Source organism: Semicossyphus pulcher, unplaced genomic scaffold (assembly GCF_022749685.1).
Source record: "Semicossyphus pulcher isolate SPU_LCO1_2020_fin unplaced genomic scaffold, fSemPul1.0.p SCAF_16, whole genome shotgun sequence".
Lineage (NCBI taxonomy): Eukaryota > Metazoa > Chordata > Actinopteri > Labriformes > Labridae > Semicossyphus > Semicossyphus pulcher.
In genome coordinates, this window is record NW_027211670.1 from 22,596,386 (window position 1) to 22,611,444 (window position 15,059).

At 42.8% G+C, this 15,059-nt stretch overlaps 1 protein-coding gene across 2 annotated transcripts in view; it reads left to right on the top strand.

Moving 5' to 3' along the window:
- Positions 1–15,059, top strand: part of LOC138593971 (ankyrin-3-like) — a 155,295-nt gene that overhangs the window by 124,209 nt on the left and 16,027 nt on the right. The window contains exons 33-40 of one of the 2 annotated variants that reach the window (XM_069665058.1): positions 81–177; positions 261–489; positions 1,019–1,144; positions 2,329–2,451; positions 2,972–2,998; positions 3,632–3,713; positions 4,917–11,195; positions 14,640–14,714. In XM_069665058.1, coding sequence (XP_069521159.1) covers positions 81–177; positions 261–489; positions 1,019–1,144; positions 2,329–2,451; positions 2,972–2,998; positions 3,632–3,713; positions 4,917–11,195; positions 14,640–14,714 — 7,038 coding nt within the window. The remainder of the gene's footprint in view (positions 1–80; positions 178–260; positions 490–1,018; positions 1,145–2,328; positions 2,452–2,971; positions 2,999–3,631; positions 3,714–4,916; positions 11,196–14,639; positions 14,715–15,059) is intronic. The other variant, XM_069665059.1, reaches the window with a different exon arrangement.

The window sequence follows — 15,059 nt, forward strand, 5'->3', positions numbered from 1 at the left end:
TATGATCAGCACAAGAATATAAATCACACTTAAATTGAATCTTCAATATGTTTGATGTTCCTTGTCTGACTCTCTATCAGGCGGTACGTCTCCAGCACAGTGGGAAGACATCACTGGCACGACTCCTCTCACCTTCGTCAACGACTGTGTCTCCTTCACCACCAATGTTTCCGCCAGGTGAGACGCACTTCTTTTTCCTTCTTGCTGAGCGTTTGAAACACAATCTTTTGTATTTATCTCTGTGTCTGACATTCTCGCAGGTTCTGGTTAGCAGACTGCCACCAGATCCCCGAGACGGTGGGCTTGGCCACGCAGCTGTACAGGGAGCTGATCTGTGTGCCGTACATGGCCAAGTTTGTGGTGTTTGCTAAGATGAACGACACCGTGGAGTCCCGGCTGAGGTGCTTCTGTATGACGGACGACAAGGTGGACAAGACTCTGGAGCAGCAGGAGAACTTTGAGGAGGTGGCCAGGAGCAAAGACATCGAGGTACATCATTATTGTTTGGATATTTTTATTCTGATCGTGTCGTGAGATTTTGAAGAATCATTCAGTATTTGTTTGTAACTAATGCCCATTTAAGGAGATTCATTGGTTATAACAGCAGTACTTTTTATGTTCTACATTCACAGGTTTATTATTTTACACAAGCTTTTATATTATTTTATTTATTAGAACAATCTTAAATACAATATTGAGCAATTGCTTTACATCCTCTGTGTGGGATCCCTAACTAGTGGATTGTACCACATTTAATTTTTCTCTTTTCAGGAAGACAAATGTCTTAAATCTTTGTTATTTATGTATTTGTTAAGATTTAAAACAGGTATTTTAAGGTGTTTGGCTGGTTGAGGTTTTCCAAGTGCTGTAAATTAAGCTCACTTTTAAGGCAGCACTCCTGCAGTAAAGATATCTTGGTGCTTATTCACATGCCAGTTCGGAGTACTGTTGAAGTTTTATCCACCTTTGAAAAGTAGTCTGTGACTGTTGTTCTCACCTCTGTGATGTGCTCTCTCAGGTCCTGGAGGGCAGGCCCATCTATGTGGATTGCTATGGAAACCTGGCTCCTCTGGCTAAAGCCGGTCAGCAGTTAGTTCTTAACTTCTACGCCTTCAAGGAGAACCGTTTGCCCTTCTGCGTCAAGGTATTACATACGATCTGTGACCACAACTTCCCACAACAGATGGTTCTTAGGCTGGAATGTGGAATTTAAAGCTCTCTGAGACGAAAAAAAACTCCTTCTCAAATAACACAGTTTAAATATGTGGTTGTTTTAGCTTCATTCCCCTTTGCTGTCCTACTTCCCACACTCGCGTTCAATACAATAAACAGTCAACACGGTTTAACCTAGTTCCCTTTGCGACTGATAAATGACCCCATGTCCTTTATCGATCCATTGATTTCACGTCCTCCATAATCAATACTCTTGCATCATTTGGCGTGATTGTGAAAACTAGATCAGACAGCATTTATCACAACAGCAGGGAACCGTGTCTATAGATGAGATAAAACTAGGGCTCCGTGCTCGTTATAAATAAAGTTTCACTAGATGCTGAATTATCGCTAAGCTTTAACTACATACTGCAGGTTTATCAATCAATCAAATTTTATTTGTATAGCGCCAAATCATAACCAGAGTTATCTCGAGACACTTTACAAAAGAGCAGCACTAGACCGACTCTTTGTTATGTTATTTAAAGAGATATAATATATCAGGAGTTCTTTGATCACCAAACCACAGATTTTAAAGCAATACATTAGAATGTGTTCTCTAATAAAACTTGCACTCATGTCAATTAGGGGAAAAAGAAAATATCAATACACTGAAGTGTCAAGAAACTGTATGGACTCTCCAAAAAACTGTATCAATCAATATATAATAATAATAAAAGGTTGAATTTAATTATTCTGTGACAGGTTACCTTAAATTAGATAAAAATAAGAAATTACGATATATCAGCTTTCTTACAGAATCGCGATATATCGTGAAAAATATTCATTCGAAACCCCTGTATCATCATACTTATCATATCACCAGATTGTTACCAATACACAGCCTTGATGTCAATACCAGTTAAACTCTAGGTGTACCACAAACAAGAGCTTCTTCTTCTCTTGCCTACTGTGCTTTACAACTTACAATCAGTATCCCTTTATAATACAACCCCTACAACTGCATACAATACTGAATTTATAGTAAAATAGAGACTCTAAAGAAAAACGTTGCAAAACTTTACCATAGTAATTTGTCAAAAAGATGCACCTCTGCAGATGCAAAAGCAATGACGAAAGAAAAAGGTGCATAAAGAAGCCATGTTCTCTCTGTAGGTGAGGGATCCCAGCCAGGAGCCCTGCGGTCGTCTTACGTTCCTTAAAGAGTTTAAGACCGTAAAAGGCCTCCCACAAACGGCCGTGTGCAACCTGAACATCACGCTTCCTGCGGTGAAAAAGGTAAGGTAGCGTGACTCACCATTCTCTGTTGTCACCTCCATAACCACACTCATGGTAAGGGTATTTTTGGCCCCTATGACACCTATAGATGAAAGACAGAGAAAGACTTTGGCCAAACTGCCGCCACTGTGTCTTTTATCTGTTTAAAGCCTCTCTGGATAATTCTTCTGGTTATCTTTGCAGTGGATTCTCGCCATTGGCTGTTTCATTTCGTTCATAACTATCCTTTGACTTGCTTTTGGCTGAGGGCTTTTGTGCGAAAGCCTATTTTTGATTACCAGGCTGGCTTTTGTGGCTTGACTTCATTTGCTGTTTTTGCTTCTGAGTGTTGCCGCTTTATTTTTTTATTTATTTTAGGTGTTTGTTCAGTCTTTGCTTTTTTCTTTTTGCTGCGTTTGCTTAAGTGGCTTGAGTTGGAGCTTCTGTCAATCACTCCTTTTTCACACCCTGATGTTTCTTTTCCCCCTGCTTTCCATTATGTTACTCCCCCTGTTTCTGCAATGCATCTTGGGGGAACCAGGAAATGGAGTCAGATGCCGAGGATGAGGTAAACAACACCCTCCCCACCATGTGCTGTCCTCTGCGCTAGATTTATATTGGCCCTGCTTACTGGCCCCGCTCTGTTCATCATAGCATTATTCTTTCTGCTTTTATAAGAGCAATTCAAGCTTTCCTTTTTCAAAGCAACCTTCAGCTGTTCAATTTTGCATGCTTTATTGTAGCTATGACAAACTATTTGTTTTATATCCAATCCTTATCCCTTCCGGTTCAAAGAATGTGATACAAGTGGCTTTGGAGTTAAGATTTACCTTTATTTTCCGTAAGTCAAGATTTAACCGTCAGTGACATTACCTTAAAAGTAATTATTTGCTCTTTTAAGTTCTTTTAATTTAGAGTTTGTAGCCGTATTATGACTAACCTAAGCTAATTTGACTAGCTAGGCTTGTTACTGTAAGTAGAGCTTTCTTAAAATAGAAGATTTAAGGGCAATGAATTCTCTTAAAGGAGAATTTAACGTTGTACTATTCAACTGTTTCATATGGTTTTTGTTCACACCAACTAATGCAGTCTATTGGGTTTGCGTAAATTTAAAATGGTAAGGTCCAGATGTTGCCCATTTGGTATGACCAACACAAAGCAGGGTGACGTAAAACTGATGTTTTGTTTGCTATTGTTGCAGACTGAAAAGCCAGAGCGACGTCATACCTTTGCATCCCTAGCCTTACGTAAGCGCTACAGCTATCTGGCCGAGCCTGCACTGAGTGAGTTTGACATTTTCACTAACAAACCCTTTGATGAATATAATAATGCAAATTTGCGTTTATAAGTTATTAACAACTTTAGTTAACCTGTAAAATGCGTTATGAATATGTAGATAGATGTGACTTACTTAATGTAATTAATGCATATCTTTCATCCTACATAACATGCACTGTCCACCTGCTTGTTTACAACATGGTACATATTTTTTGCATGGGTCAATGAGTGGTTTTTTGAGTTTCTGTGCTGTGCTTGCCCACGTTGTGAGTTGAACTTCTGTATTGATTTCCACTGCTGAGTTTTTGAAGTCCAAATGCAGCAACATCAAAAATTTTCTTTGACTTACCAACACGGTTTTTTTGGCATTCGGGAAGGAGGTCAAAGTAAAATTTTTATTTTTAATTTGTCCCCTCTGAGTTTGAAGCTCTTTTGGCTTTTTGATGATGTAGCAGCTTATTGTGGGACAAACATGCATGTAAGGAGGTCTTGAGTTTGGCTTTCTTTCAGGTGTTTCTTTTCAGTTTTTCACATTCTCTGCTTTTTATCGATCTTACATGACAAAATGGGCCAAAACTTCGGTCTTGGAGCACACATTTTGTCATATTTTGTTGTACGGAAAACGGAAACTTCTGCAGCCCTTGGCTCTAGTGTATCGTAGTGTCTAAATTGTCTTTGGGGAGTTTGTTAATATGTTTTGGAAAAACAGATAAAAGGCACTCTAAAAAGCGGATTGAAATTAGAGAACATCTGAAGTCCAAAGAAAGAAGTTGTTTTTGTGTTAATCCTGGTGCATTCGTCTCGCCATTTTCTGTTGTCAGTTGAAAGTCTACGCCATCGTCTTTTAAATTTTACTTTGCTGCTGTATGTGCTCTGTTGAGTTTATTCATTATGTTGTTGCTGTTGTTGTTTGAGTCATCTACCGATCCTAAATCACACGGGATACAACTGTTTCTTTTCATAAATCCATCTTCGATCTGTACTCAAGTATCTTATTTCAGCACTCCATAAAACTGCTGTTTTTCCCTCCTTGATACCAGGACTGCATCACTGACCAACTCTTCCTCCTGTGATCTCTTCTTCTTTCACATTTTTTCTTCCTTTTTTTTTTCACCCAACATAATTTTCTTTTACCTTTACTATTCCACATCCTTTCTATTATTTTTCCCCATTCCTTTTTACCATTATTTCTACAAATTCATCTGAAGAAACAGCAGTTGAGCGAAGCACAACAGCAAGAACACTGCCTGCTGGTTACCCTCACAAACCTGTCTTTCCAACCAGACCTTACCCACCATGGTCGACTGCTCCTATTACCGTCCTTAACCAAACAAGGCCAGTCGGAGTGGGGGGTTCCCTCGCCTCTTCCGATTCACCGGCAGGCTCACCAGCTGCTTCTCCATTGAAAACTTCTTGGCCCCTCTGCACCCCTACACCTACATGCCCTGCAAATATCATAGCCACCTTGGGAGCGCCACCACAACCACCTACCTTGTCAACCCCAGTTAAATCAGTTAGCGACAAATTGTCCTCATCACCCATCAGGTCTTACAGGACTATGCCTTCACCCATTAAAACCGTTGTCCAAATGGGTCAGTACCCTGTCCAGGGATCTGCCAGCCTTGTGTCCTCTGGAAGCCCTTCTAAACCTGCCACAGATCCAGCATCCATCAAAAGCCTTGCTTCAGCATACACATCAAGGACTTCCCCACTTCACTCAATACCAAATGGTTCTGTACCAGAGAGGGCGCCAGTCCCTATCACTGCTCCAGCATCGCCAAAGAAACCTTACAACATGTACAATTCTAATCTGCCTTTTAAAACTGCCATGGGGTCCACAGTTGCGACTGATGCAGGGGTACCTAAACTTTCCCCTGTCAAAAGCATCTCCAGCTTGTCTTCTTTGAAAACTTCAGTAGATTCAACGCTCTCATCCAGAGGAGGGAGGACCACCCTCTCATCTCTCTCCTCAACTGGACAGACCACCATTGCTTCCTCAGAGTTGTCCATGATGAATGGATCGCTCTCACCTGTTAAATATCCATCCTCCTCCTCCACGCCATCCTCTCCTTCGTCTCGCCATCTTTCAGAGAGAAGCAGCAGCCTTCAAGAGAGGATCCAGGCCACCACGCAGGCAGCAACCTCCGGTGTCAGTGCAGCCATTAATGAAGCTATAGACTCATACTCTGTGTCAGGTTATGGTACTCTCAAATCACTGTCCTCCTCACGGAGGTCTACAGCAGCAAGTTCTGGTTATGGTTCAATGAGAACTGTACCTGCCTCCTCCACCTCAGCAGTTGTGTCCAGTACGATGACGATACCTGTGTATTCGTTCGTCAACGTCATTCCCGAGATCCCTTCCAAACCAGGGCCAGGGTCTCTCAAAATGGCACTGCCTGATTCTGCCCGTGCCTCATCTCCATCTTCCTCTTTGGCCAACTGTGTTACAGCATCAAAAATAAAGTCCCAGCTGAAATCGCCACCATTTATCACACCGCCCATCATCCACCCAACTGCAACGTCCAACCAGGAGATATTAAAAGATGTAGCAGACATGAAAGAGGATCTGATCAGAATGACAGCTATCCTTCAGACAGACCCACAGACGGCAGCTAAAACTGTCCAAACGTCACATATTGGCACTCCTAAAGAGTCCAAGTTAGAGGATGAGGAACCATTTAGTCTAGTGGAGAAAGTTAAAGAAGATTTAGTCAAAGTCAGTGAGATATTGCAGAAAGACATCATGAGTGAACGTAAGGCCGCTGCAGGTAAAGATAGAGCCTCAGAGGATGAATGGGAGGAATTTTCCAAAGATGAGATTGAGGAGGCACAAAGAAGCACCCTCTTCGACTATTATCCTTCTTTTGATGAAAACAAATTCCTTCTCAAACACCAGTCAATGTCAAGCAAAGACTTAGAGTTGGCTAAAGTTGTAGACTTTTTAACGAACGATACTGGCGCCAGCTCTCTCTCCAAAATGGCAGAGTTGAAAAGAAGCTACGAGGAGGAGGCGAAAAAGGAAGGGGAAGAAAAACAGAAACGTGTTCTCAAACCATCGATGTCCATTCAAGAGCACAAACTGAAAATGCCTCCACCAGTATCTGGAATGCTGAGGTCCCCCTCAGAGAAGGACTTAAGCAAACTTGCTGAATCGTATCAGGGGCCGGACACTATTTTGGAGTCACCCGAGGACCTGTCTCATGAGCAGGATAAGAGTCCCCTGTCAGATAGTGGGTTTGAGACCAGGAGTGAAAAGACGCCCTCTGCTCCTCAAAGCGCAGAGAGTACAGGACCCAAGCCTTTATTCACAGATTCGCCCATCCCTCCCTGCGTGAGTGAGAGCAGGACTGAAGTGGTCCACATTAGGAGCTATGACGATCCTTGTGAGTCGTTTCTCATGGAGGAGGCTGCATCTGCTCTTCCTTCTTTAGAGCCGGATGCAGCTCCGACAAGCTCTGTCAAAACATTACAGACAATGATGCCAGAAGGGGAATCCATGATGAACAAAAGTGTGTGTCTTAAAGAGGAAACTCATATTACTACTACTACTAGAATGGTTTATCACAAGCCCCAACTTACTGATGGTGCAGAGATGATAGAGGAAGGTATGTCAGTTAGAGATATCATGAAAGCGTTCCAGTCGGGTAGAGACCCATCTAAAGAACTGGCGGGCCTTTTTGAACACAAGGCAAGCCAGGATTCTGTCAAAGGCGATGAGCTGACTCCTAGATTTCTTGACAGAGACATTAAATCCAAGCCCAAAGTTGAAAGGATTATTGAGGTTCATATTGAAAAGGGCCACAGCACAGCAGAACCAACTGAGGTTTTTATCAGGGAAACTAAGAAACACCCTGAGCTTTATGTCTACAAAGGGGACCATGGGATTAGAGAACTTATTGATTACGATGAGGCCCAACAGGAAGAAGAGGAGCTTACTGTCGAAGAATCCCTCCCCTCCTTCCTAGAAACATCTCGTGTTAACACCCCAGTGTCACAGGAAGAGGACAGTCGCCCGAGTTCTGCTCAGCTGATGGCAGATGATTCATATAAAGCATTGAAACTATTGAGCCAGCACTCCATAGAATACTGTGACGATGAGTTGTCAGAAATCAGAGGCGAGTCATATAGGTTTGCTGAGAAAATGCTTCTCTCAGAGAAACTTGAAGCGTCGTCGCTGTCTCACTCGGACACAGAGGATTCAGCGATGGTGTCTGACAAAAAACGGCACATAGTTTCTGAGGAGGGTGGTAGCCGTGGCACTGAGAGTCAGCAGCATGGTAGTCCCAAAAAAGAGTTTGTTCCTAAGTCATCAAAAGATGGGTCCCCTAAATCTGGTAAATTCTCGCACAGGGATGAACCATCTCAGTTTGATAAGGTGACAGTGCTTCATTACTCCACAGAACAGGGCAGTCCCAAACATGCTGTTTGGATGCGGTTTACAGAGGATAAACATGACAGGAGCAGGGATAAGCTCCTTTATGAGGATAGGGTGGAGCAAAGTGTAAAGGAAGCTGAGGAAAAACTAAGCGAGGTGTCACAGTTCTTCCGTGACAAAACAGAAAAGCTAAATGATGAGCTGCAGTCGCCAGAAAAGAAGCCGGTGAGACGAGAGCCAAAAGAACCCAGGTCCTGGCCTAGCTCAGCCTGCAGTAGCCCTGAGAAAATACAGCAGAAACCTAAAGCAGAAGAAGAGGTACCCAGTAAAAGCAAACTCAGGGAGCCCTCTATTGGCAAATTATTTGGCAGTACTACTTCAACCGAGAAGAAAAGCACTAGCTTACCAAGCAGTCCCCAGAAAAGTATGCAGTCTCATACAAGTGAGGACAAAATTATACAACAACATAAAACTAGTGAGTCTGAACCCTCTTCTCCTGCTCATGTGAAATCAACATCCAAAGTCAGTGCTGTAAGAATGAAGTTTGAATCTCAAGCTCAGAAACAAAGTCAGCCTAGTCCAACAAAAATTCCTCCCCCAGTGCAGCCAAAGCCTTCGATAAAAAAATTACAAGATAGCAAACTACCTGTCTATCAGTCTTTTGCTGGAGGGAAGGTGTCAAAAGCACCTGAGACAGCAGAAGCACAAAGCCCAAAAAGGGATGTTGAGAAGGACATAGGTGCTGCCATTGACAGCAATAAACAGGCTTTGATATCATCAACATCCAAAGCCCCAAAACTTGCAGGAGACAAGTTGCAAGACTCAAACATTCAAGAAGTCTCCCAAAAACAATTTAGGGAAACTGAAAGTGACAAGCCAATTAAAATTAGTTCTACTGTTACTCAGGACATCAAAGAAGGCATTAAAGGTCAGAAAGTCCAGACACCTGTTGTTGATGATACTAATAGACTACTAGAGAAAGAGAAAGATGCTAAAAAGTACCAACAAGCCACAAAAAGTGAGTCTGCTTTCAAAGACGTACCAGGTGAGGTGTCAAGAAATGACACGGAAGAACCACTAAACAAAAATCTCAGAAAAAAGACAGAATCCCAAATTCCTGTAAGATCGTCTTCGACCTTAGATAATGACCTCACAAAGAAACAGACCTTTACCAAACCCTCACAGATACCTACATTAGCTAAGAGCAAAATAAAGACGAGTCCTGTGACGAGCCCGGCTAAAACAGATGAAAATCTGACTTTTGAAATCCTGGATAACGCACCTAAAGATTCCAACTCCAATAACCTCGCAAGCCCTAAAGAAACACTGGAGACAGTTATAACCCCTCCAGTTGCCATAACAACCAAAGAGAATTTCAAGGGCGTCAAAACTCTGCCCGTCTATGTCAGTGTCCAGGTGGGGAGGCAGGCAGAAAGAGAGGCCAAAGGGGCACTGTACACAGTCAAACAGAAATCCAGCTCAGCACTCAGCCCCATAAGCCCAGATGACGACACACTAGAACAGGTCTCTTTTATAGATAGCTCAGGAAAAAGCCCCCTTACACCAGAGACCCCTAGCTCTGAGGAGGTCAGCTATGACCTCACATCCAGGACCCTCGAAGGCTTTCTGGGATTCATGCCAGGGAAACCCAGCCCCATCATGGAGGTATCTGAAGAATCAGAGGAAGACGACCACGGCAAAGTTGTTTTCTCTTTTAAAGAGACACTACCAGAAAGCAAAACTAGTGTTCACGCCACCCAAGCAGACCTTGCTAATGCTAATAAACAAGAAACAGAATTTGATAACCAGCAGGAATTAAGTAATAATTTAAACCAAAAAGAAACAACAGCTAATGGCAGGCATGACGAAATTACAGGCCAGGAGCAGCAAGAAGTCTCAAAAGACAAAGGTATTGCATATATTGAGTTCCCTCCCCCTCCTCCTCTGGACTCGGCTTCAGAAAATTCAGATCCAGAACGAAAAGGTTCGTGTGCTTCTTCAGAGACTGAGACAGAAATGATGGAGGTGAACTTACAGGAAGAACATGACAAGCATCTGCTGACTGAGCCAATTATCCGTATCCAGCCTCCTACCCCAGTGCTCCCCGGGGAAGATGACAGTCAGTCAAATGCTGAAGACGATGATGATGAGTCAATGTTTCAACCAATTCCTTGTAAGAGAATAACTTCCACATTTCTTGAGGATGAAGAGGAGAGGAGAAAGGAGAAGGAAAAGGCATCGAAATCCAAAAAACATGACAAAAATGGAAACAACAAAGAACCTAACGGTGGGACCAATGGCTCTAATGGTTCTAATGGTTCTAAAGGATCTAATGGCAAAGGGGAGGACTATGAATATGAGCAAAATGGAAATGACCAGTCTATAACAGACTGTTCAATAGCTACAACAGCTGAATTTTCTCATGACACTGATGCAACAGAGATAGACTCCTTAGATGGATATGAACTTCAGGATGAGGATGATGGCCTATGCGAGCAGGCAGATTTACGGCTGGTTGGTCTTCCAGACAGCCGGAGAGATGTCTGGGCAACAGACACCTTTAGGTCAACTGACCGCTCTTTTCCCCCAACAAAACTGGAAGTTATTGAAGAAGAGAAAACCCCTGAGGAATGTCCTAAGGACACTTTCCAAAATGATACCCCTTCAAATGGTGAAAAACCTGATGGTGTTAGTAAGGAAGGGGGTAACGGTCAGGAACAAAAACCCTCAGATAAAGAGGGCTTTTCAGACACTTATTTTAGTTATAAGTTAGAAGAGGAGTTTAACTCTCCTTTTAAGACTGTGGCCACTAAAGGTCTGGACTTTGACCCCTGGTCCAGTAAAGGTGGAGAAGAAGACGTCGTTGACATGGGAGGGACACGGGGAAGCAATGATGAGCCTAAGCCTTTTGGACTAGCAGTGGACGACCAGTCTCAGGCAACAACACCAGACACTACCCCAGCCCGAACACCAACGGACGATAGCACGCCAACGAGCGAGCCAAATCCTTTCCCCTTCCATGAAGGGAAGATGTTTGAGATGACGCGCAGTGGTGCGATTGACATGAGCAAGCGGGACATGGTGGAGGAGAGGCTCCAGTTTTTTCAGATTGGTGAGCATTACTTCTCGGCGGGCAGGTACAGGGTCAGGGACTCAGAGGTAGATGCCTTCTCACAACACAGGGATCAGTTTATTACTTCTGCAGATACGTTAACTGTCCCTCAAGTCTCAATTCCAACCACTACTGTCCAACTAGAAATATCAACTGCATCTGGCAGTTACAGCACATGTAGAGACTCAACTTCCAACACTGTGCCTAAATTCACCACATTTAGAACGGGATTCAAGTTATCATCTGATAAAACCTCTGATCCTTCAAGTAGCGTGCTCGATCCTTCTAATGACACAACCTCAGGAACAACTGTAGATAGTTCTTATTCTTTAACCTCAAACTACACAGATTATTTTACTACTATATTAGGCATGACAGATAGCCATTTGAGTAAAACACCATCAGGTACAACAGATTATTATTCAAATCAAAGAATCCCTTCAGGTACATCTAAACACGGGGACTATTTGGACTGGAACACTTGTTACCAAAGCACAAATTCTTCTTCCGCATCTTCACAACAGAGTAACAATCTCCCCAGTAGCAATATCCCTGAATCCCATCGTGTTCATTCAGACCTAATTCAGGCTGGCAGCATCGTGTATAACTTGGTGTCCTCTTTGGGACCCGCACCGCAGGAGGTCAGCAGGATAGAAGCATCCTTCAGCCAGCTAGAGGAGAACAACAGGGAAGGCAGGGATTTCACTAATGTAGCAATAACAAACAGGGGAGCCAAAGAGATATGCAAGTCCAGGTTACCTGTGAGGGTGCCCAGTCAAAAACTATGCAGTAAAAGCCAACCAGTAGTGAAAGACAAGGCACGGCAACATCTTAAATTCAGGGAGCATGCAACATACAATGTCAGGGAAAGATTAGACCCTTTTGAGAGACTATTTCCAAAATCTAGAATTCCAGTAATGAAAGCCATGAAATTCACTTCTTGTCCTACGCAAAATAAGAAAAGTAGAACTAAATCTGTAGTTCGAACCACTCAAACTTCCAAAGGTAATACACAACTACCTAAAGGCAGATCCAGTACCAAACCCAGACGAAGCTATGTGAAAACCCAAGGTAGAAGTAGCACAAATGAGACAGGGCGAAAAAACTGTGGAGTAGTCTCAAAAAATGTTAAAACAAGATCTGTGAATAGCCAGGCAGCAAACCTTTTGGACCAAACCATTCCCAAGAAGGCTGAGACAAAGTTAGAGGGGAAAACACTGCCCACTGAGGAAGAGGAGGGCTGCAGCCTCAGCACTACCGGGAACACTTCCTTGTCAGAACCATCTAGAGCATCTAGAAGTTCCCGCCCTTCACGCACCTCTACCTCCACCTCCACCAGCACCACCACATCAACACCATCTGCTAGAGATGTGAGAGCTGAGGTTGAGCAGGCCAGCAGTGAGAGGAGGAGCAGGAGGAAAAGTAGGCGGACACTTGGAGGAAAGGAGCAAAAGCAGATGGAGAAGGAGGAAGGGAGTCAGGTTGATCAACCAGTCACGGCTCCTGTCACGGAGAACCAGACTAGTTTGTAAACTCTTTCTAAAAACTTGTTCTACTTTATCTTCCTCTATGAGATGCATGTAGCCGTTGTGGGTGCTTTGTGATGTGACGTTGTAAGTGTAGCTGTCACTTCTTCTTCTTCTTCTTCTTCTTCCTATCATTCTTGTTATCTGTGTCCTGTGCTGTCTGATTTAGACCCAGAGGGAAAGGCTAAGACACAAAGAATTGATTGCAGAATCAGCAGTACTCAAACCCTTACTCCAGATCAAACCTTAACACCCTTAGTCCATGTTGTCAGGTTCAGTATCAAGTTGCAGTGGATTCATTATTGCTGGTAGCTAGTGAGAGCTTTGGCGCACAGAAGTAAAGCCAAAGGGATGCAATTTAAGTATAGGCAGACACCTTTTAGATGTCAGTATCGGTTACAAGTAAGAACATTTGACGGGCTAAGTTAAGAGTGAGTCTGCATCCCCTTTAACGGTGGCGTCATAAAGGCCACCACACACGTTCTCACTTTCATTTCACACGACAGGTTAGCCTTGCACCTCACCACACGACATCACACCACTTCTTCCACCCTCGACATGATTAGGACCTACTGATGTCAAAGATTGTTTGGTGAAATATGGACTTGTGTTTGTTTTGGTCTGCTTGCCTGGTCTGTAGATATCATTTGGTGGAACTTTTTTGCTCTCTGAAGACACTGCGAAAACAATTCATCGGCTGAACTTGACAATCACATGCTGCACGAGAGGGGTTCAGTGTAGTTAGTCATTCGCAACTTGGTGGAAAACTGCTGGATTAGCTTTGATTTCAAGTTACAGCCTTGAATTGCTTTTTTCAGTGGGTAATGTTGCCTGATGGTAGATTGTTTGTGGTTAGTGACGTGATACGAAACTCTTTAACTCTGAACCTTTTCTACTAATACTACTGAACATCTAATATTTTACGTTTGACAATGTGATTTGTGTTTGAATTTTTCTGGCCTCACAGATCCTCATTCATTCAAGATCTTACTGCGTATTATCAGCTGACTCAGGTGTTCTTAGTGTTAGTGTCAAAGTAGCTATTATATTAAATATAGAAGCAACAATCTAATTAAATAATTACTTGTTAGATTATTAGAGTACTTAGTTGTATGATTTACCAAAGATTGTATGAAGAGCTTCACGCTTACAGCAGAACAGTCTTTAATCCCATATCGAGGTCATATTTGCGTTTCCCAAGGTTTGACGTTTTTCACGCACTGAAATGTTTGACAATTGATCCTAAATTGAACCAGATTTCTGAATTCAACTTCTTGTGGATTAAACTAAATAAAATGTAAAGCATATAATGTGAATCTGTGAGCTTTAGAGATGCTGATAGAAATATTGGACAAAGCCAGGCTAGGTATTTTCTCCGTTTCAAGTCTTTATGCTAAGCTAAGCTAAGCTAAGCTAACTGTCTCCTAGCTCCAGCTTCGTAGTAAACTGACATAAAAGTGATACCAATCTCCCCATACTTCTCAGCAAGTTATTTCTCAAAATGTGAACTATTTCTTGAGGAAGGCATCAATTATTTTCATAGAATCACTGAGGATAGTCAGGCCAGAAAAACAGTTTTGTTTTCTGAAAGTGAGACCTGGGACAGTGAGCTAAAGTTAGTCTTTGTTTTTGTCAGTCACCAACACTGCAGGGTTTAATATGAATATAAATAAAGAAGTGAAAAACAGGTTAATTTAAAAACACATTAAAGTCTACCGCCTGAAATAGACAAACTTTCAGTTCACAATCCCAATCTGTTTCTTCAGTTAAGTGTCATTGATCCCGTCTGCGGGCATTTTATAGGCGTCATTCTGTCCATCTCTTACTGTGAACCTCATTTAATTAATTTGTGAGGTCTGTTGTCATAATATTGAATGTTAATTGTTTGTATCTTGCCCTCCCCTGCGTCCTCGCACAGGCCCTCAGAGTCCCTGTGAGAGAACAGACCTCCGCATGGCAATAGTAGCCGACCACCTCGGACTCAGCTGGACTGGTCAGTATGCACACATCCCACTTTTACACACTCAAAAACAAGCATGGGGCAATACAAGGACACCATCTTTAGTATGGTAATGGTTCAACATGGAGAAACAGTCAGAATGCTGCAGTTTGCACCAACCAGAGGCTAAAATATGCACTCATGAGAGTAGATATGACACCCGTCCTGCAGCAAAGAGGATTCAGTGTGTGCGTTTCAAAGACCGCCCACGTGTGAATGAATGAGCAGGACTGAGCTCAGCTCTCAAACCTGCAGTTTCACAGCGTTTGTTGCCATCTGGTGGACATAGCGTGACTTAACTGAGCAGCACTGCAGTGGTGTTTATAGTCTCATACATCA